The following is a 23252-nucleotide window of genomic DNA, read 5'->3' on the forward strand; positions in this document are numbered from 1 at the left end:
GTACTTACTAAGCTCTGGACAGGGTTATTAGCACAGTCATCATTAATATAAGTATTTGCTAGAGTCCTGCACCGAGTCGGGTACCTGTGGAATACCCGCAAATTGGTTGGGATTTGGGCAAAAGGTCCCAGATTAATTGACTTGAGCCCTCCCACTATCCCCTGTAGGTGTATCAGTTCTTGTTCTATTTTTGTTTGGACACTTCCGGGCCAAAGTGATGTCACTTCTGGGTCGGATGGTAACTTGGCCCATTGCGGGTCGGGTAGCGGATCAATGGGGGGAATTCTGGGTTTCGGGTCATGGGTTAACAGTATGGGTCGGGTGTAAGAAAATGGCCCTGCACTAGAGTCCAGCGCGGAACCAATTTCTAAGAGCCGAACCCTCAGCCCGAACCGCAACCAGCATATTTACCCACTTTGATCCGCTACCGGACCCGCAACTGCCTTATCCGCAACCGGACCTGCAACTTGCCAACCACCATCAAACAGGAAGTGATGGTGCTGCAAACGAGAAGTGATGTCATCAAAAGTGTGCGGGGACAGAAACAAGTTTTGTTAAACTTTAAAAGGAGTAAAATATAGATAATATTACATAAGAGATTTAGATGCATCCCGCAGACCCGCAGCTGAAGATCCTCCCCTCATTCCGCAGGGTGCTGCTACCCTGCAGTCACACTAACACACACTTGCACCCACAATTCTCCTTACATAAAGATCCTACTGGCCCACTGGTGGGGTGGGGCCCTGGTGCAGTCACACCCTATGCCCCATTCTAGTTACTCCTCTCCTGCCCTATATCCATACATACCAGGGGTCATTTATTATTAGTAAAGTGCAAAATGGCTCTCTTGCACCCAAATGCCACTAATCGCTGCTTTTTGTGCTGGTCCAGCATGGCTTCTACATATGGATTCCCTTCTTTGCTCTTCTTCTGGGCAAGCAAAGCCACTCTAACATGCCTTCCATAGGAAATGTCTATGTACAACAATAAAAATACACCCTGACTACTTTGTCTTCCGAGGTTGCTTGTAGCACACCTATCACGTTTGCTTTCTTTGTATGTTTTTAGGCTTCTTTTGGGTTTCATGAGCTGCACCTCTTTCCTCTCCATGTGGTTAAGTAACACATCCACAGCTGCTATGGTAATGCCTATTGTGGATGCAGTGCTGTGCCAGCTAAATAGCGCCGCCCCTGAGGAGAAAGCCTTAACCGACTCTAAAACCAGCACATCTCAGAATAACGAGGGTATGTAACTCGCCCATCTGCCAAAGGATCACAGTGGATTGGCTGTTTAAAATGGGGTGCTTTCACAAGGGCATGTGTTCTAAAAAAAAATGGGGGTCTCGTGGGATAATTCAAAGGTCCATTTAATAGTAAGTCCGGTTTCAATAAAAGTAAAAAAGACTTTATTAGGACATACAAAAAGTCTTGACGCGTTTCGTGCCTTAATGGGCACTTACTCATTGGCTCTATGTGGGATAGTCCACTGGTTTTCTGGGTCCTGGGATCAAATGAAGCGAATGACACGACTTTCATGTCTGTAGAAGATGAACACAATTGAAAAGCGACTGTTTATATATTTCTCTGTTTGTGACTTTAGCTACTTCTTTTGCAGATACTACAAAGATCGATTTAACGTCTCTTCCAGAAAGGTAAATAAAAATAGATTGTTTGCATCCTCCGGTCTGTATTTGACAACGAATGGTTGTTGGATATTTTTCAGGTTTAGAGCAATTTAGGAGTTACAGCTATTGGTCAGATGTAAAAAGGCCAAAATCTTACCCTAACTAGCCATCAGGCTGAGCCCCACCTGCCGTTCCTCTGAGCCCCCCGGGGGGCAGCCCTACCGTTTTGGAAAAACCTCAACCCTAACTGACAAGTTGACCGAGTAAAAATGAGGACTTTTTAGTAAATACAAAGGTCTTTGTTCACTTGTTCACACATACCTTGTTGCTGCCCTGTACCCCACTGTGACATTACCCCAACACCTTCAACCTAAGTACCCACATCATCCCTGTACCTTTTATGGGGTGGTTCACCTTTAAGTTAACTTTCAGTTTGTTATAGAATGACTAATTCTAAGCAACTTTTCAATTCGTCTTCATTTTTTGTTTTCTATAATTTCCCCATTATTTGCCTTTTTCTGCTGACTCTTTCCATCTTCCAAATGGGGGTCACTGACCCCATCTAAAAATCAATTATATTTAAAGCTACAAATGTATTATTATGAGGGATGCAGCGAATCCTCGTTTCGGTTCTGGATTCGGCCTTTTTCAGCAGGATTCTACCGAATTCTGCCCGGCCGAACCGAATCTGAATCCTAATTTGCATATGCAAATTAGAGGTGGGGAGGGAACTCATGTGACTGTCACAAAACAAGGAAGCAAAAAATGTTTTCCCCTTCCCACCCCTAATTTGCATATGCAGTTTCGGATTCGTTTTGGTATTCGGCCAAATCTTTTGCGAAGGATTTGGGGTCTGGCTGAATCCAAAATAGTGGATTCGGTGCATCCCTAATTATTATTGCTACTTATTATTACTCATCTTTTCTATTTAGGCCTTCTCCTATTTATATTCCAGTATCCAGTATCCAGATTGCTGAAATCTCAAACAGGAGAGCTGCTAAATAACTCAAAAACCGCAAAAAAAAAAAAAAAATTACATTACCGGTATACTAAAAGTTCTTTTAAAGGAGAATTAAACCCAAAAGTTAAAAAAAAAAAAAACCCTACCCTTTTCTTTCCTCCCCCCCCCCAGCCTAGCTGCAAATGCCCCTAAGTCTTTACCTACCCCTCGGTGCAGATTCTGTCCAGCGGAGTTCACGGGCGCCATCTTCACCCGCTTCGGTAATCTTCTAAATGAGACCGGTGTTTTGACAATCGAGTTTCGGCACATGCGCTGTTTCGCCAAACCGAAAATTGCTCCAACTGCCCATGTGTCGAAACGGCACTTACTTTCCGAGGATTACCGAAGAGAAGAAGATGACTGCCATGAACTCCGCAATCTCATTGCTACGGTCCAATTTACCATAACAACCATGTATTAATTTGAATAAGAGACTGGAATATAAATAGGAGAGGGCCTGAATAGAATGAATAATGAAATGTAGCCTTACAGAACATTTTTTTTTTTTTTTTTGTTAGATGTGACCTCCATTTGAAAGCTGAAAAGAGTTAGAAGAAGGCAAATAACTAAAAAAAAACTATAGAAAATAAATAAATAATGAAGACCAATTTAAAAGTTGCTTAGAATTAGCCATTCTATACCATATTAAAAGTTGACTTGCAGGCGAACCTCCCCTTTAACAGCGCACTTATGATTTGTAGCAAATGTGAGGTGTGTTGTGAAATTCCGCCTGATAAACTGACGTGAACTTTGGTGACGTTCAGGAAGAGAAAATTCACGCTTTAGTGAATATGCCTTTTTTGTGTTTGTATTGCTACAGCACTTGTTTTGGGTAAATATGGGAAGAATGTGTGAAATGCTGCACCAAACAAGTCACCCTGACCTTTTGTTTCCCCATTCCCCAAATGAAATGGGAAATTTTATTTAAATTATGGATTTTTTTTTAGAATCTTTTACAGATAACTAAAACGAGAGCCTTATTGTGTTCTACAGTCCTGCTGAGAGTCCAATCACAATTCTTACAACTTCTTCTCCTTATTCATTTGCAGCAATAACATGTTGGATAACGGCATAGCCAACACAGAAGAACGAGAGGTTTGTCTGCAATGAGAACACTTATTTCCTCTGGCCAATCCCTCAAATGACTAGGGATGCATGAATCCAGGATTCGGATATGCAAATTAGGGGTGGGGAGGGAAATCGCATGACTTTTTGTCACAAATAGTGATGGGTGAATCTAGCAATCGAGCAATTCGAACGTTTTCACGAAAAATTGTGAAAAGCGGACAAATATGGCAGCCCCTTCATAGAGGAACATGGGGATAAGAAAGGTAATGTGAAAGCGTCAGGAAAATACTTTTATGGCAAAATTATAAATAGCATTCTAAGACAATGTTATAATCGGGGTTGGATTGGGGAACCCGGGACCCACCACGACTGCTGTCCAGGGCCCCCCTCTGGACCCTCCCGCCCCTACTGTGATGTGCCGGTGGTCATGCGTTCTCAATACCGCGCTTATGCGCATACGGCGCTGAAAGATTTTTTTTGGTAAACTCCTAATGTCGGGAGAGGGCGGTCTGGCCCGACGGGGGCCCATGAGGGTCTGGGCCCACCGGGTTTTTTACTGGTGTCCCGTCGGGCCAGTCCAACTCTGATAATAATGCATATTAAAAAGGTTATTTTCTGATGTCAGTATCTCTTTAAGGTAGGAAGATCCAAATTACAGAAAGATCAGTTATCTGGAAAACCCCAGGTCCTGAGCATTCTGGATAATAGATCCCATACCTGTATATATAAATATATGTGTGTGTATATATATATATATATATATATATATATATATATATATATATATATATATATATATATATATCTATATATAATTAATATCCCCTTCGGACATACAAAAAGGGGAAATTAATAGGTACAGGAATGCTGTCTAGAAGGCTTTTATGAGGCTCTGTATATTGGAGGAGCATAATAATAATTATTGGGGGCAACCAAACCTGTTTCGGAATCTGATTGATTAGGCTAGAGAACCCTAGTATCTGTGATTGATACTGGATATTTATGTGACATCCTAGTTTGCACCCAAGTCCCAACAGAGCTCTAGGGGCAATGGCACACGGGGTATCTTGTCGTTCTAGGAAATAGTGTTTGATCTCTCTAGGTTTGTCAGAAGAGCAGTGCTGTCCAGCTTAGATACTGCTACACCGCTTTAGTGGGTGTTGGTGATGCACAACAATATAACAAATACAGGTATGGAACCAGTTATCCGGAAACCCGTTATCCAGAAAGCTCCGAATTACGGAAAAGCTGTCTCCATAGACTCCATTTTATTTATATAATCCAAAGTTTTAAAATGATTTCATTCTTCTCTAATAATAAAACAGTAGCTTGTACTTGATTCCAACTAAGATATAATTAATCCTTATTGGAAGCAAAACCAGCCTATTGGGGTTATTTAATGTTTACATGATTTTCTAGTAGCCTTAAAGGACCAGTAACATCAAAAAGTTTTTTTTTTAAAAAAAAAAAAATTTGCTCGTTTACGACAAAAAAAAAACACCAACACATATTAAACTTTAAGATCGCAAAGTCTTTATTTAGAAATAACTTACAGAAAAGGCAATGCGGCGACGATCCATCGTGCAACGCTCTATTTCTCCTCCCTGGCTATCTCCTAGAAGGAAGGCAGGGAGGAGAAATCAAGTGCCACATGATGGATCACCGGATTGCCTTTTCTGAAGAGGAGCGCAAGCGAAGTTTCTGTAAGTTATTTCCAAATAAAGACTTTGTGATTTTAAAGTTTAATATGTGTTGGAGTTTTTTTTCCGTAGTATACAAACAAATTTTTTTTAAAAAATTTTGGTACATGTCTGTTAAGGTATGAAGATCCAAATTACTGAAAGATCCGTTAACCAGGAAACCCAACATCCTGCATATTCTGGATAACAGGTGCCATACCTGTATATAGGTAATGGTATTTCCTATGCACTTGAGTACAGGGTAGCCTCACATGGAGCTTGACTGTGTCTGTTTAATAATTCAAGGTTTGTATTTTCTTACTTATTTTATCAGAGTAACATTTGGAAATCCTATTTTTCAGGAGGAGCCAGCATTTGCGACCCGCACCTATGCAAAACAGGTAACAAATTTAAATCTATTTACTGTATGAAATGCTGCTGCTAAAACACATGCACACGATTGCTAAGACCCACAGTCGCACATAGATACTAAGTCATCAGAATGTACCAAATGCCATAGGCCTTCCTACAGGGCAAATAGGGTATTCTGGGTCCATTTTTGGAAGGAATATTCCAGAAAACACAAAGGACACAGTTAAAGGAACAGTAACACCAAGTAATGAAAGTGTTTTAAAGTGATGAAAATAGGCACTGAATCCAGGATTTGGTTCGGGATTCAGCCAAGATTCTGCCTTTTTCAGCAGGATTCGGCTGAATCATTCTACCTGGCCGAACCGAATCCGGGTCCTAATTTGCATATGCAAATTAGGGGCGGGGAGGGAAATTGTGTGACTTTTTGATGCAAAACTTGAAGTAAAAAATACTTTCCCCTTCCCACCCCTAATTTGCATATGTAAATTAAGATTTGGTTTGGTATTCAACCAAATCTTTCACAAAGGATTTGGTGCATCCTTAAAGGGATACTGTCATGGAAAAACATGTTTTTTCCAAAACATATCAGTTAATAGTGCTGCTCCAGCAGAATTCTGCACTGAAATCCATTTCTCAAAAGAGCAAACAGATTTTTGTATATTTAATTTTGAAATCTGACATGGGGCTAGACATATTGTCAATTTCCCAGCTGCCCCAGTCATGTGACTTTTGCCATCACTTTAGGATGGAATTACTTTCTGGCAGGCTGTTATTTCTCCTACTTAATGTAACTGAATCAGTCTCAGTGGGACTTGGCTTTTACTATTTAGTGCTGTTCTTAGATCTTCCAGGGAGCTGTTTGCTTGGTTTAGGGAGCTGCTATCTCGTTACCTTCCCATTGTTCTGTTGTTAGGCAGCTGAGGGGGGGGAGGGGTTGATATCACTCCAACTTGCAGTACAGCAGTAAAGAGTGCCTGAAGTTTATCAGAGCACAAGTCACATGACTGGAGGCAGCTGGGAAATTGACTATGATTATGAATATGTCTAGCCCCATGTCCGATTTCAAAATTAAATATAAAAAAATCTGTTTGCTCTTTTGAAAAATGGATTTCAGTGCAGAATTCTGCTGGAGCAGCACTATTAACTGATGTGTTTTGAAAAAAAAACAAGTTTTCCCATAACAGTATCCTTTAAATGAAAATATAATGCAGTGTTGCCCTTCACTGGTAAAACTGTTTTTTTTAGCAATGGCGGAAATTGAAAAAAGTCTATATGCACAGGTTAAATAGTGGATAACAGATAACACCATTATGTTCTACAGAGCTTATCTGCTGTGTAACCTGAGCCTTTTCTCCTTTGAATGGCTGCCCCCATTGCTACACAGCAGCTGTCTTGCCGAGCTTTCCTTGGCAGACTTATCACTGGCAGAATATAGAAATAAAACACACACACTAATCAATATTAGAATAATCTATTGTAAGAAAATCAATGCATCACCGATTGAACACAACGCAATCTAGCCGAGCTTCCCTTGGCAGACTTTTGAGAGGACCATCAGCTGGGGGACCCCGGGCCAGGTACAGGGGACTCTCAAAGCCAAATCAATCGGGCACGGTTCTACACAACACGTCTGCTTGTAGATGAAGCCCCCTCCGCTGAGTTCCTTTTTATATTCATTTAATAACAAAGTAATAGATGGCTACACGCCCAGAATGGTGACCACGAGAATGACCAAGACAATAAAAATAACCATGTGAATAAGATACAAGAAGGAATTATTATATTGAAATAATTCAAAGTAATAGATGGCTGCACGCCAAGAACGGTGACAACGAGAATGACCATGTTAATATGTTTAAGAGTTAATTAACTCAACTCCTGCTGTTTCCTTGTCTCCAACTAATGCTAATTAATCCATATAACAACGAAGGAGCCATATTGGATACACTTGATCACACTCACATTCATACAAGGCCTACCATGTCACATTTGTATCACAGCAGCTGATTTATATAAACAATAGTAGTGTTTCTGAAGCTTTACCAGTGCAGGGTAACCGTCCATTATGTTACTGTTCCTTTAAAATGGTCACCAAAGTCATTGGCAGAAGGGGCAGCAGTTTTGGTCTTACAGCGAATGGACTAGAAATTTAAAACTTTTCCAAGAATATTTGGTGAAGTTGTGTGTGTGTGTTGTACCCACAGGGTAAAACTGGTCGGTTCTACAGGACTAAACGTGATCACATGATGTGCAAAGCTTTCTCTCTGGGGATTGCCTACTCTTCTACTATCGGCGGGATGTCCACGCTGACCGGCACTTCCACCAACCTCATATTTATTGAACAGTTTGAAACGTAAGGAAGCCGTACCCTTTCATAGAGTTCCTACTATGATTTAGTGTAAAGTAGTCTGTAATGTGTAATGAGGTTTTGTGTCAACAATCAACATGACCGGTAAGTCAATTTTAATGTAGAGGTATGGGATCCGTTATCCGGAAACACGTTATCCACAAAGCTCCGAATTACGGAAAGGTCGTCTACCGTAGACTCCATTATAATCAAATAATCCAAAATTTTAAAAATGATTTCCTTGTTCTCTGTAATAATAAAACAGTAGCTTGTACTTGATCCCAACTAAGATGTAATTAATCTTTATAGGCAAACGGCCTATTGGGTTTATTTAATGTTTACGTGATTCACTGGTAGACTTAAGGTATAAAGATCCAAATTACAGAAAGATCCGTTACTTGGAAAACCCCAGGTCCCGATCATTTTGGATATCGCGTCCCATACCTGTACATTAATATTTTAAAGAGTATTTTTTTAAGTGTCCGTATCACTTTTAAGTTAACTTTTAGGGGCAAATTTACTTATGGTTGAATATCGAGGGTTAATTAACCCTCGTTATTTGATTGCTGAATGGAAATCCTTTGAATATCAAAAACGATTAATCGAACGATTAAATCCTTCGAATCATTCGATTTGAAGGATTTTAATCCATCGATCGAACGATTTTTCTTCGACCCAAAACAGCTTAGAAAGCCTATGGGGACCTTCCCCATAGGCTAACATTGACTTCTGTAGGTTTTAGGTGGCGAACTAGGGGGTTGAAGTTTTTTTTTAAACAGTACTTCGACTATTGAATGGTTGGATAGTCGAACGATTTTTAGTTCGAACCGTTCAAGTCGAAGGTCGAAGTAGCCCATTCGATGGTCGAAGTAGCCAAAAAAAACGTTTTCGAAATTCAGTTTTTTTTATTCTATTCCTTCACTCGAACTAAGTAAATGAGCCCCCTAGTATGTTATTGAGTTTCCTATTCCTAGCAATTTTGCAGCTGGTCTTCAATATATATATATTTTTTTGAATGACCTGCCTCTTTCTAGCTTTTAGATGAGGGGTAACTGACCCCGGCAGGCAAAAAAATATATTTCTCTCTGAGGCTACAATTTTACTGTTACTTTTCATTACTTCTCTTCCTATTCAGTCCTTTGCCTAAACGTATTCCAGTCTTTCATTCAAGTCACTACCTGGTTGCTAGGGTAAACAAGACCTTAGCAACCAGCTAGCTGCTAAACAAAAAGCGAAATAACCGAAAAACCACAAAAAAAATTGAAAATTGTATCCGAATACCAGAATATCGACATTCTACTAAAAGTTAATTTAATGGACAGAATATTAACCTGTTATACAGACACACACAGTATTAGTGGAGCTGTCAAATGGGGGGGGGGGCACAGGGTCTCTCTGTCTGCTCAGAGACAGTAGTCTGATTCCAGAAAGCTAAAAAGTAAAGTCATAGATTTAAATCTCCAATAACTTTTAAGTTGGCAATAAAAAACCGTTTCATGATGATCTACTATACCCATCTTAAAGGAGAAGGAAAGCTCCAAGACAGTTTATTGCCAATAGATTAGCCACAATAGTGCAAGCTAGAACACTATATTTATTCTGCAGAATGCTTTACCATACCTGAGTAAACAGCTCTAGACACTGTCTGTTTGTTTAGGATAGAAGCTGCCATATAAGCTTGCTGTGACATCACTTCCTGCTCGAGTCTCTCCTTGCTCACTTACAGCTCTGAGCTCAGATTACAGCAGGGATGGGAGGAGGGATGGGGAGAGGAACTGAGCATGCTCAAGCCCGGCCCTAGAGGTTTATGCTGAAAACAGGAAGTCTGATACAGAAGCCCATGAGTACACAATAGAAGGAAAGAAATGTGGTGTTTCTTTTGACAGAGGACTCAGAACAGCATTACTTTGAGGGTTTACTGGTGTATTTATATAGACCTTTCTGATAAAGCTTACTTAATTTTAGCCTTTCCTTCTCCTTTAAATCTAATGCCCTGCAGATAAAAGTGACATTTCTATGTTATTTAATGATGAAGAATAATTTATCTGTCTCTGTGTTATAACGCAGTCGCTACGCTGGATGCCAGCTTGTCAACTTTGGATCTTGGATCGCTTTTTCCTTTCCCATCGCTTTTATCATCTTGATACTTTCCTGGTTGTGGATCAACTGGCTTTTCCTTGGCTGTAGGTGGGTATAAAAGTCTACATGTGACTTGGACCAAAGATTATCGCAAAGGGAAAGTCACAAAATTGTAGCCCTTTTTACTTTCAGTAGCCAAAATTGTATTTGGTCGCTATGGGCTCTAATTTTTTTGGTATTTCCTAGGCGCAGATTTACTAAGGGTCGAATTTCAAAGTTAAAAAAACTTCGAAATTCAACCCTTGAATTGAAATCCTTCTACTTTGAATATCGAAGTCGAAGGATTTTTAGCGTATTCGATCGAATAGAAATCATACAATCGAACGATGAAATAGTTCGAATCGAAGGATTTCTATTCAATCAAAAAAAGTGCTGTGGAAGGTCCATATAGGTTAACATTGCACTTCGGTAGCTTTAATTTGTCGAAGTATGAAGTCAAAGTTTTTTTTTTTTTTTTAAAGAGACAGTACTTCGATAATCGAATGGTCGAATATTCGAACGATTTTTACTTTGAGTCGAAGTAAATTCGAAGTCGTAGTATCCTATTCGATGGTCGAAGTATTCAAAAATTACTTTGAAATTTTTTTAACTTCGAAAATTCACTCAAGCTTAGTAAATCTGTGTTGCTTCTAGGGGAACTATTGCGAAAAATGAAAATTTAATATAAGCTTCATCATATTGAAATAAGAAACTTTCAATCAATTAAAATTACAATCAATTAAAATTCTGTACCGTTTCTGAAATAATCAAGTTTATGTTCACTATCCCTCTCTCAGCATCTGTTTCTCCTCATCCTGTCTTCATTCAGGAGTTGGGTGTCAGATGAATGATCCTATATATCTTATAAGGGGACTCCTTTTGCCTAGAAGATGTATTAATGCTCCACTATTAAAATCACCATAAATCCTGTCTCTCTACATGCAGAATTTGTGCAAAAGGCAGTTATTTTGTTAGATTTTGTTTGTACTGGAATCAGTTATTTGAGTGAACTCTAATTTATCTGCTAGGAAAGGAAGCCCCCCTATAAGATGGATCTAACTGTCAATGAATATCTGACACCCAACTGCTGAATGAAGAGAGAATGAAGAGAAACAGATGCTGAGAGAGGGATAGTGAAGATGAACTTGATTACTTCAGAAACGGTACAGAATTTTTAGCTGATTGTATTTAGAAAGTTTCTTATTTCAGTATGAGGAAGATTATTTTAAATGTTCATTTTGGCGATCGTTTCCCTTGAATTACTGAGCTGCCAGACTCAAACGCCAGACTCAAACACCAGAGACCGGAACATTACACTTTAAACTTCGATTTTGCAAAAAATAGTTAAAAATTTAAATGGAAAGTAATTGAAAAAAGTCTTTATTTCTGGTGAACAATGTTTGGAAGGTGAACAACCCCTTTAAGTAACATGGATGTAACTGTATTGGGCAAAACACATGGGATGGAGGGGGTTGAAGAAAGAGAGTCGTATGCAAGACATATAGGGAAGGAGAGAAAAGGAAAGAGGTGGAGGGCACAAGAAAACAAAAAGTGAGTGGGAAGAACACAGGGGAATGGATAAAGACAGCAATGGGGACAAAGTGGAAAGCCCTGAAAAGAACAAAATATGGATACATAGAGAAAAATAGGAGGAGGAGATAAGGAAAGGAAAATAACCGGTAGTTGAAGAGGCAGGGAAAGGCCTGGGACAGAATGAAAGGGGGGGGGGGAGAAGTAAAGATGAGTGGGAACAAAAGGAGACTGAGACAAGGGCATTTGAGAGAATACAAGGAGGATGGAAGAGGCAAAGCAATGAGAGAAGAAAGGAAGGAAAGACAAATTGAAAAGAAAAGAAAGAGCCAAGAGAGAATAAGGTAGTTGGTAAAGAGAACAGACCGAAAGCAAAAGCAAGGGAAGAACAGAAGAAGGGATCGAAGAAGGCTTGGGGTCCATTAATCTGTACATAGAACTTATATTTCCATTTATATGTATTAACAAGAACTGCCATACTACTAGTTATCACAGTCCCAACAAATTCCTTAGACACAAATAAAATAGTACCCCGACACGCCAAATGTAGCCATTTTGTTATGGTCGCTTATAGAAGCAGCCAATCCGCAGAGAAGGGATAGTTTGAGAATACAAAAATAATGGATATAACCTGCATCGTTTTTAAGGGTTTAAGCACACGGGCAGATTCAGGGAGAGTTAGTCGCCTGGCGACTAATCGCCTCTTATTCGGGGCGACAATCTCTCCGAACTGACTTCCGCTTGCCTTCCACCTGCTAAAATGAAAAAACACCGGCGACAATGCACTCGCGGCGCTGTAATTTCCGATGTCGCCCAAAGTTTCTCGTGAGGCGACTTCGGAAATCAAAGATTGTTGCCCGAAGAAGAGGCGATTAGTCGCCAGGCTACTAAATCTCCTCGAATCTGGTCTTGTGCTTAAACCCTTAAGGGAAAACAGTTTGAAGATAAAACGCTTCTGTCTGATTAAAAAATGGCCAACAATGTACAACGTACTGATTCATTTGCAGCTTTAAAGACTTGCAGTGCTGCGGAAAATCAAAGTCCCCGACTGACTTGGACTCCAGAGATATCCTGAAACAAGAATACGACAAGCTGGGGCCTCTCAGGTGTGTAAATAACTAACAAAACATGAACAAAATCATCACTTTGGGTTGCTTACTTTCCCTTTACAGTGGAACTACAGGTATGGGATCTGTTATCCGGAAACCCAATATCCAGAAGGCTCCGAATTCCAAAAAGGCCATCTCCCATTTTATCCGAATAATCCAAATTTTTAAAAATTATTTCCTTTTTCTCTGTAATAATAAAACAGTAGCTTGTACTTGATCCCAACTAAGATATAATTAATCCTTATTGGAAGCAAAACCAGCCTATTGGGTTTATTTAGGGGGTTATTTATTAAAGTCTGAATGCCAAAAACTCAAAAAAATAGTTTGTTTTTTTTTTACTATAAAATCCGAATTTTTCTGATGGCAAAAGTCTGAATCCGAAAAAATCCAGCATCTCAGACCTGCCGAGGTTGTATATAAGTCAATGGGAGAAGTCCCGAAGTTCTGCGCTGGGTTTCGTGGAAAGAAATGTGTTTTTCAGGTGGAAAATCTGAATATTTGTATGTTTCGAATTTTGGCACAATTTTCACTATTTTTTCCCACACTGGAATTTTTCAGGAAAATGTAATGTATTGATAAATAAGGGAAAATAACCAGTGCGAATTTGGTCAGAATAGATTTTAGAAAATGAGATAAATTCTGGATTTTGATAAATAACCCCTTAATGTTTACATGATCGTCTACTAGACTTAAGGCATGAAGATCCAAATTAAGGAAAGACCCATTATCCGGAAAACCCCCAGATCCCGAGCTTTCTGGTTCCATACCTGTACCATCATGAACCCACATTTTTATTGTTTACACTGTATGTATGTTCCCTGCTCTGACAAAAAGCATGTTCCTATTTCTCTGCAGCTACCAGGAGGTTGTAACGCTCGTGATCTTCCTGCTGATGGCGCTGTCTTGGTTTACGCGGGACCCTGGATTTATCCCAGGTTGGGATTCACTGTTTGGACTGTGAGTTGACGTGTGTTCAGTGGTTGAAGTTGACATCTTTAAATTTAAAGGCTCTCGTCCTCATTATTTTATTGAGTTCTGTACATTTCACACTGACATATTAAAGGGGTTGTTTGCCTTTAAATTAACTTTTAATATGATGTATAGAGCGATTATTCGGAGACAATTTGCAATTGTTTTTTATTTAGCAACTCTTCAGTTTGCAATTTCAGTAGGGATGCACCGAATCCACTATTTTGGATTCGCCAAACCCTGAATCCTTTGTTAAAGATTCGCGCCAATAAGTAACCAAATCCGAATCCTAATTTGCATATGCAAATTAGCAAGGGGCACAGCAAAAAAAATAATTTCTTCCTTGTTTTGTGACAAAAAGTCACATGATTTTAAGGATTCAGTTTGGCCAGGCACTCGGATCCTGCTAAAAATGGCCAAATACCAAACCGAATTCTGTGCATCCCTAAATTTCAGTAATCTGGTTGCTAGGGTACAAATTACTAGGGATGCACTCAATCCAGGAATTGGTTCGGGATTCAGCCTTTTTCAGCAGGGTTAGGGTTCGGCCGAATCCAAGCGCCTGGCCGAACCAAAACTGAATCATGTGACTTTTCATCATATAAATAAGGGAGTAAAACATTTTTTAACCATGTGCTGCGCGTGGTTCTCTTTCCCCATTTCCCCCCCTAATTTACATAAGCAAATTATGGTTCAGATTCAGTTCGGTATTCGGCTGAATCCAGAATCCTTTGTGAAAGATTCAGCTGAATACCGAATCGTAATTGTAAAATAGTGGATTCGGTGCATCCCTCCAAATTCCCCTAGCAACCATGCATTGATTTGAATAAGAGACTGGAATATGAATAGGAGAGGCCTGAATAGAAAGATGAGTAATAAAAAGTAACAATAACAATACATTTGTAGCCTTACAGAGCATTTGTTTTTTTTAGATGGGGTCAGTGACCCACATTTGAAAGCTGGAAAGAGTCACAAGAAGTTGGCAAATACTCAGTACTCAAACTATAAGAAAGAGAAAATGAAGACCAACTGAAAAGTTGCATAGAATTGGCTATTCTATAACACTAAAAATTAACTTAAAGGCAAACCACCCTTCAAATATGTATGTACAGTATTCATGCTCTGCTGTGCATTACCCTGCCTGCTCTCTGCTATATATTCTAGATCAGACTTTTTTTTTTTTTTTGTCCATATTTTTTTTTTTTTCTTTATTAAAGAGCTACAGGTATACTATGGTTTTACCGTATCTCATGGTACAGGTATGGGATCCGTTTCCAGAAACCTGCTCTACAGTAAGGTCCAAATTATAGGAAGGCCATGTCCCATAGACTCCATTTTAATGAAATAATCAAAATAATTTCCTTTTTCTGTGTAATAATAAAACAGTAGCTTGTACTCGATCCCAACTAAGATACAATTAATCCTTATTGGAAGCCACTATTGTGGATTCGGCCGGACCCCAAAATCTTTTGCAAAAGATTCGGCCGAATACCGAACTGAATCCTAATTTGCATATGCAAATTAGATTGGGGAGGGAAATTATGTGACTTTTTTTTCACAAAACAAGGAAGTAAAAAATGTTTTCCCCTTCCCACCCCTAATTAGCATATGCAAATTAGGATTCAGTTTAGCCAGGCAGAAGGATTCGGCCGAATCCAAATCCTGCTGAAAAACGCCGAATCCCGAACCGAATCCTGGATCCAGTGCATCCCTAGTTTTTAGCAGACTTATGGGGGAATGTTATAAAAGTCGGTAATGGAAAAATATTTGCAATGCTAAAAGTTATGCCTTTGTGCGAACAAATTTTCCTTTGCACAAATTTAATATGGTTTTTGCGAACCCGGAAACTGTTTAGCGACCACTTCCGACAGCGGAAGAAGGTTTGTGAATTTTATAGTGAACGCCAGAATTTTATAGTGAATGTAATGAAACTTCTCACTGATAAAGTTACGTTTGCTCCAACAGATTACGACTTCAAGCGTTTCTTAAAAGTGGGCAATTAAAATTTGAAATCCGCAATTAATAATTCGCAATGCGCAATTAGAATTTGAAATGCAATAACCGTTTAAGGAAGTATTACATTGCGAAATGAGACTTTTTATACTTATTTGTGCTAATTGTTTTGCTCCTTGCGACTTTTATTACATTCCCCCATTAATGTACGGAGATCCAAATAACTGATAAACCCAGGTCCCAAGCTTTCTGAATAACCGGTCCCATACCTGTATGATTATACTTGGTTATTTTCATTATTAGAGCTTATCTTTCCTCCCTTTTCCCTAATGCTGATGCTCTTGACCTTTCGAGTTCCCATGCAGTTAGGGTGGGTCTTTATGATTCTTTAATGCTGTGAAATAATCTGCCTCATATAAAATCGTAATTTCAAATAACTGCATAATTGAATTTTTTTTTTTTACCCGTCTTGGACTGTATAGATAACCCCACCCTAAGGGCTATGGTACTCTGCATTTTGATTGGTGGCTCACTTCTCTATGGCCTCAAAGGGGCCTACTATGGTTGTATAAGGCCAAGAGATAATAACCTATGTGACTCCACTACTCCTTCCCTATGTCCTTTGAATATTGTGTACTGCCCCCTGCTGGTTGTCTGTATACTTCCTCCATCTCTCCTACTTTTGCTCTGGGGGCACATTCAACCATTTATGAAGACCTCTGTATATCTATATTTACCACCATACTTATTTGTTGAAGTAGTTATTATATTTATGCACCAAGGTTCTGTATTCTATCTGACATAACCATGGCTGTGTAAGAAATAGATATTTTTATAAGTAATTGTTTCCGAAGTAACACTTGTGGGGGTGGTTTTTAACAGGAAAGGCTACAAATCCGATGCTACCTCAGCCATTCTCTTTGGATTTCTATTATTTATTATTCCCGGAAGGAAGCCCGGCTGGTTGTGCTGTAGATCTAAAGGTATGTTGCTAAAGTACGTGATGATTTCTAAATGTTTTACCCTTGTACTTGCTGGAGAACTGGTGGAAACAAATGGTAGCATCACTGTTGCAAGGAAAATATCAAGCTGCAGCAGATTCCCTGCTATAAGGCTTTTGGAGGGGTTCTTTGACCATATAAAGGCACAAGGCTGCAGGCTGAGTTATACAGGGAACTCTGAGTATCACTCATGTATTATAAGGGATAATGTACCCCCTACTGTAAATGATAAGGATATTAGAAGTCACTGAGGGGTTGTTCTGTGACCATATAAAGGCACAAGGCTGCAGGATGAGTTATACAGGGAACTCTGAGTATAACTTATGTATTATAAGGGATAATGTATTATGTTCCAACCACTTTGGAATCATGGGACTCCCCTTTCTCCGTGTAGTCACACTGGTGGGTGGCTTAATCACTGGTGCAGACGTCTCTTGTGCTGTTATTGGCTACTGAAAGGTAGGGAAATATGTAAAGCTTCTAAGGCTGATGGCCATGTTTATTTTATGTTCGGGTGTTAGTTGGTTAAACCACAGAGAGGAAGTAACAGGAGGTCTGGAATATAGATTGCTCCCCGCTCAAATTGTAGTGCATGAAGAGCCAGATAGCATTGTCATTGGTCCATACGAGTAAAATAAACGCACCTATACAGACATTTTTGCAGAGGTTGCAGAATTCATTTTTGTCGTTTATTTATTATTTAGAGAAATCCAGAACTCCCCAAGTGGCAGAATCTACTCCTATGATAACGTGGAAGGAATTTGAAGACTGTATACCCTGGCATATTGTAATCTTGGTTGGAGGGGGCTTTGCCCTTGCCAAGGGGTGCGAAGTAAGTAAAATCTCAAAAGTAATTTGTAACAAATAGATGGATAAATATATATAGATGAAAGAATATATATAGATGGATGAATATCATCATCATTTATTTATATATATTGAATATATATAGCTAGCTAGATATATAGATGGATACATATATGAATGATTATATATAGCTAAATATATATATATATATATATATATATATATATATATATATATATATATATATATATATATATATATATATATATATATATATATATATATATTGAAATTATTATTTTTTTTTTTTTTGAGGGAGGAAGCAGCGTGGGAATTGTCCCTTCGGATTAATATATACGGAAACGGTGCCTCTAATATTCATTAGCAATACAATTAGAATAAAGGAAGTCAATAACATCATGCAGTCTCTGCCTTTAGTAAGGTGCTATATTCTCTGTAACTTTATTTTCCATTACAGGTGTCAGGACTTTCTACCTGGGTGGGGCACAGGATGGTACCTCTCAGTAGTCTGCCAATTTGGATCATTGTATTTATTGTGTGTCTGATTGTGACCACTGTGACGGAAGTTGCAAGCAACCCCGCTACGATTACTATATTCCAACCCATCCTTTCTTCACTGGTAAGTTTCTAATATTCTTATCCTTTATTTATATTGCACCACCATACTCAACAGCACTGTATAGAGATTATACATCATTCCCATGAGTTGCTGCTCCAGAGGTCCCTATAATATTCACACACACTATGGGTCAGCATTGCCAAAAATTATTGTGGGTTAGCGCTGAATTTGCAGTGGGGCTTTTCATTGGAGGAGCCCCCTGACATGCTTTACCTGTACAAACTGATATTCTGAGACTATTCGCAATTGGTCTTCATTTTTTATTTTGATGGTTTTTGCATTACTTAGCTTTGGTTTGGCAGCACTCCAGTTGGAATTAAAGCTGCTGTCTGGTTGCTAGTAGGGATGCACCGAATCCAGGATTCAGTTCGGGATTCGGCCTTTTTCAGCAGGATTCAAATTTGGCCAAATCCACGTGCGTCACTGAACCGAATCCGAATTTGCATATGCAAATTAAGAGCAGGAAGGGAAATCGCGTGTCTTTTGGTCACAAAACAAGGAAGTAAAAAATGTTTTTTTCCAATTGTTCCCTTCCCGTCCCTAATTTGCTTATGTATTTGGCAGAATCGTTCATGGGGGATTTGGCCGAATCCCGAATAGTGCATCCCTAGTTGCTAGGGTCCAATTTACCCTAGTAGTCGGGCAGGGGTGTGAATGAGAGGCTGGAAGATGAATAAGAAAACTAGCAATAAAATTGTAGCCTCACCAAGTGAAGTGGATAGTGAATGATAAGGATATTAGAAGTCACCGAGGGGTTCTGTGACCATATAAAGGCACAGGCTGCAGGCTGAGTTATACAGGGAACTCTGAGTATCACTCATGTATTATAAGGGATATATAAATCAATAGAGTGCCCTCCATTGATTTATATTAAAGGTGACCTATCCCAGTTGTTGTTGTTATATCTGCCAGTGTGACTATTAATACGTTAACTCCTTGCTTTGTGCTACAGGCTGAAGGAATAGGAATAAACCCACTCTTCGTCATCATCCCAGCAACAATAAGTGCCTCATGTGCTTTTCTCTTGCCGGTGGCCAATCCCCCGAATGCCATCGTGTTTTCCTATGGACATCTGACCGTGCCCGACATGGTAAACAGAGCGGAGAAAACCCCATGAATTACATGTAACACATTAGAGTATTAAATATGTAGTTCTCTTCAGTGATTATTCCTCAGTAGATGATTGTGACATTTAAAAGAAATGTTCAGTATAAAAATAAAAACTGGGTAAATAGATAGGCTGTGCCAAATAAAAAATGTATCTAATATAGTTGGTTATGCAAAAATGTAATGTATAAAGGCTGGAGTGACTGGATGTGTAACATAATAGCCAGAACACTACTTCCTGCTTTTCAGCTCTCTTGGTTTCCACTGATTGGTTACCAGGCAGTAACCAATCAGAGAATTGAGGGGGGGCACATGGGTCATAACTGTTGCTTTTGAATCGGAGTTGAATGCTGAGAATCAATTGCAAACTTACTGAACAGTTATGTCCCATGTGGCCCCTACTTCTAGTCGCTGACTAACTCAGAGTTAGAGAGCTGCAAAGCAGGAAGTAGTGTTCTGGCTATTATGTTACACATCCAGTCACTCCAGCCTTTATACTTTACATTTTTGGCTAACTAACTATATTAGATACATTTTTTATTTTGCACAGCCTATTTACCCAGGTTTATTTTTACACTGAACTGTTCCTTTAAGAGGTTAAACGTGATGGATGCGAGTCTTGTTTCTACCTAACTTACTACATTACTGTGTATTTGTATGCTCTTGTCATCCTGTGAACGCTAACATAACCTCATGGTCTATTGTTTGTGTGGTAACGGAGTAGGAGTGGGAGCAGATGAGGGAGCTGAGGGCAGCACAGTAGGACTCTTAAAATAAAATCCCTTGGGTCTAGTTGGCCAATATGCTTAGGTGCCAATATGCTGCTCCCTGTGATGTCACTGGAAAGCTTAGGGGCAGATTTATCAAGTGTCGAATTTCGAATATGAAAAACTTTGAAATTCAAAAAGACCAACCGAAATTTATTAAATTTTTTATAAATTTTTTTTTTTTTTTCGATCGAATTCGAATCATACAAATCGAAGTAATGGCACATTCGATTCGATTTTTTTTTCCAAAGTACTGCCAGGTGCTCTGTTTGGCAGTACATCTGGTATTTATACTACCAAAACTTGCCTCCAAGCCTGGAATTCAAAAATAAGCTCCTGCTTTAAGGCCACTGGGAGCAACATCCAAGGGGTTGGAGAGCAACATGTTGCTCACGGGCTACTGGTTGGGGATCACTGTTCTAGGAGGTCCCCCATAGGCTAAAACAGCAATTCGGCAGGTTTTAGATGGCGAATTCAAATCAAATTTGGATTATTCCCTAGTCGAAGGACACAAAAATTAGCTCGAAATTCGAATTTTTTAAATTCGAATTTTCACTTCGACCTTTGATCAATCTGCCCCTTAGTGTTTCTGACTGCAGATTATCCTACACTCAGAGCTGCTTTAGAAATTATGGGGTCCCCAGAGGGCCTGGATTATTAGCCAGTCTGGGCGGGGACTCCTTTGAAATAAATAGAATGGGGCCCAAATGGCAAAAAAAGGTGCAGCTAAATCGTATTCCTGCCAAACCTTTATTCTGCCGCAATGCTCACAGAACACTCCCATGATCCTCTCACTCCCTGCAGGCTGCAGATGATAGTCTTGTATGTAGGGGCCCCTCCCCCATTCCCCCGATGGCAGTTCCCTGTCTGATATCCAGCTCTGGCTATAGGTCCAGACTGAGTTCCAAAATAGGTCCTGACATTTCATAGTAACATAGTAAGTTAGGTTGAAAAAAGACACGCGTCCATCAAGTTCAGCCTTTTAAATATATAACCTGCCTAACTGCCAGGTGATCCAGAGAAAGGCGAAAAACCCCATTTGAAGCCTCTCCAATTTGCCTCAGAGGGGGAAAAAAATCCTTCCTGACTCCAAAATCGGACATGTCCCTGGATCAAGTCCCAATAAATAGTGTCTATGGAATCTTCCAATCAGCAGTTCATTTTAGCACCTCAGCAAAAAGTAGTTGCCACAACATGGCTTCCAGTGGGCACCTAAGGTGACACTCCATTATCCGCCTGATTTGACCTGCACGAGTGGATAATAGTTGTTAGTGTTTAGTAAACGCTCAGGCTTTGCTAATGTTCCTCTGTCTTTTCCCTACTACAGATAAAAGCCGGACTGGGGACCAACGTGATCAGCATGTTGGCATTGTGGTTCGGGCTTTACGTTTGGGGAATCCCGATGTTCGATCTGAACAGCTTCCCGGAATGGGCCTCCCATAGAAACTTGACATCACTAGCAGCTCCATAATGGACATCAGCTTTTTCTAAAATCCAGTCTTTTACAGGGAGCGATGGCATTCTTGGTTCGGAGGACAGAGTAAAATGGGCATCTAGTGGTTTTGGACACGGGCATCTTTTTTTTCCCTCACTCCTTCATTCACGTTTATAGAGCACTCTCGCAAATGTAACCCTTTTTTTGCCAGTAGGAACGAGAGCATTTCTTACTGCTTCAAAAAAAAACAAAAAAAAAACTGACTTTGGTGCTTCCAGAAAGCAGGCAAGTAACACATGCCCACCCCTAGATTTCCTACAGTTGGACATGGCAGCCATCTCTGTATAGGTACTAGGGATGCACCAAATCCACTATTTTGGGTTCCGCCGAATCCTTCGCAAAAAAAATTCTGAACCAGGTGTGGGAAGGAGAAAATTTTTATACATCCTTGTTTTGTGACAAAAAGTCATACGATTTCCCTCCCTGCCCCTAATTTGTATATACAAATTAGGATTTGGTTCGGCCGGGCTGAAGGATTCGGCCAAATCCGAATCCTGCTGAAAAAGGCAGAATCCCGAATTCGGTACATCCCTAATAGGTACGCCACCTCGAGATATGCATTGCACCTTACTCACAATTAATTAAACAACTCCCAATATTTAGTGTAAAGACCCTATCCTATGCACCGGATCCAGGATTCTGTTAGGGATTTGGCCAAGATTCTATCTTTTTCAGCAGGATTTAGAATTTGGCCAAATCCTTGTGCCTGGCTGAACCAAATTCAAATCCTAATTTGCATATGTAAATTAGGGGCAGGGAAGTAAAACAAGTTTTTTTGGGGTTTTTTTTAGCACTTTTATGTTCTGGATCAGATTGGGGTGTGGGCCTGGCTCCACTGGGCTTTTTCCCCACTGGCTCAGCCCAACCTTGTTTAGTGTCCTCCTTTCTTAAGGTGGCCATACATGGAAAGATCCGCTCGTTTGGCTATGTCGCCAAACGAGCAGATCTCCCTCCGATACGTCCACCTTGAGGTGGGCAATATCGGGCTGATCCAATCGTGGGCCCTAGGGCCCAATGATTGGATCCTAACGATGCCCAAACGGGCAGTCGGATCGCGGGACCGCATCAACGAATAGATGCGGCCGCGATCTGTCCCATCCGACTTTCGGCCAGATCTCGATCGGTGAAGCCCGTCGGGGGGGCCCCATACACGGGCCAATAAACTGCCGACACGGTCTGTCGGCAGCTTTTATCGGCCCGTGTATGGCCACCTTTAGTCAGAAATGACAGCAGTAAAGACTCTACATTATAGAAGGGGAGCTCAAACCACCGTCAGTTCACCTGGAAAGCTGTCAGGTGCCAATATTGGAAGAACCCTAGGGGTCTGTAAACAGCACCAAAAATAATCCAGTGCTGTTACCAAAAAAGTGTTTATTCAGCCAAATACATACTGAGCAAGGCAGCATTTGGGCCCTTCTGGGGCCTTTATCAAGCATTGGAGGCCCTGATTGGATGGTAGCAGCCAAACCTTGGTGGTTGCACCACTATACATTGGGCCTGGAGATAAGGGAAGAACCAGTGATGGGGTCCTGTGCAGGGCCCCCCAATGTGTTTAAAGGAAAACTATACCCCTGAAACAATGTAGGATATATTGCTTAAAACAGCTCATATGTAAAACTCTGCTTCATGTAAATAAACCATTTTCATAATAATATACTTTTTTATT

General features: G+C 40.0%; 1 protein-coding gene across 1 annotated transcript in view; it reads left to right on the plus strand.

Moving 5' to 3' along the window:
- slc13a4l.L (solute carrier family 13 member 4 like L homeolog) overlaps positions 1-21800 on the plus strand; it is a 34107-nt gene extending 12307 nt beyond the window's left edge. The window contains exons 4-16 of the mRNA XM_018257447.2: positions 1069-1244; positions 1615-1651; positions 3674-3719; positions 5734-5772; positions 7948-8096; positions 10158-10277; positions 12746-12844; positions 13703-13804; positions 16652-16752; positions 17475-17602; positions 18056-18217; positions 19170-19307; positions 21419-21800. Coding sequence (XP_018112936.1) covers positions 1069-1244; positions 1615-1651; positions 3674-3719; positions 5734-5772; positions 7948-8096; positions 10158-10277; positions 12746-12844; positions 13703-13804; positions 16652-16752; positions 17475-17602; positions 18056-18217; positions 19170-19307; positions 21419-21562 — 1441 coding nt within the window. The 3' untranslated portion in view covers positions 21563-21800. The remainder of the gene's footprint in view (positions 1-1068; positions 1245-1614; positions 1652-3673; positions 3720-5733; positions 5773-7947; positions 8097-10157; positions 10278-12745; positions 12845-13702; positions 13805-16651; positions 16753-17474; positions 17603-18055; positions 18218-19169; positions 19308-21418) is intronic.
- Positions 21801-23252: the final 1452 nt, after the last annotated feature.

This window comes from Xenopus laevis, chromosome 4L (genome assembly GCF_017654675.1).
Source record: "Xenopus laevis strain J_2021 chromosome 4L, Xenopus_laevis_v10.1, whole genome shotgun sequence".
Taxonomy (NCBI): Eukaryota; Metazoa; Chordata; class Amphibia; order Anura; family Pipidae; genus Xenopus; species Xenopus laevis.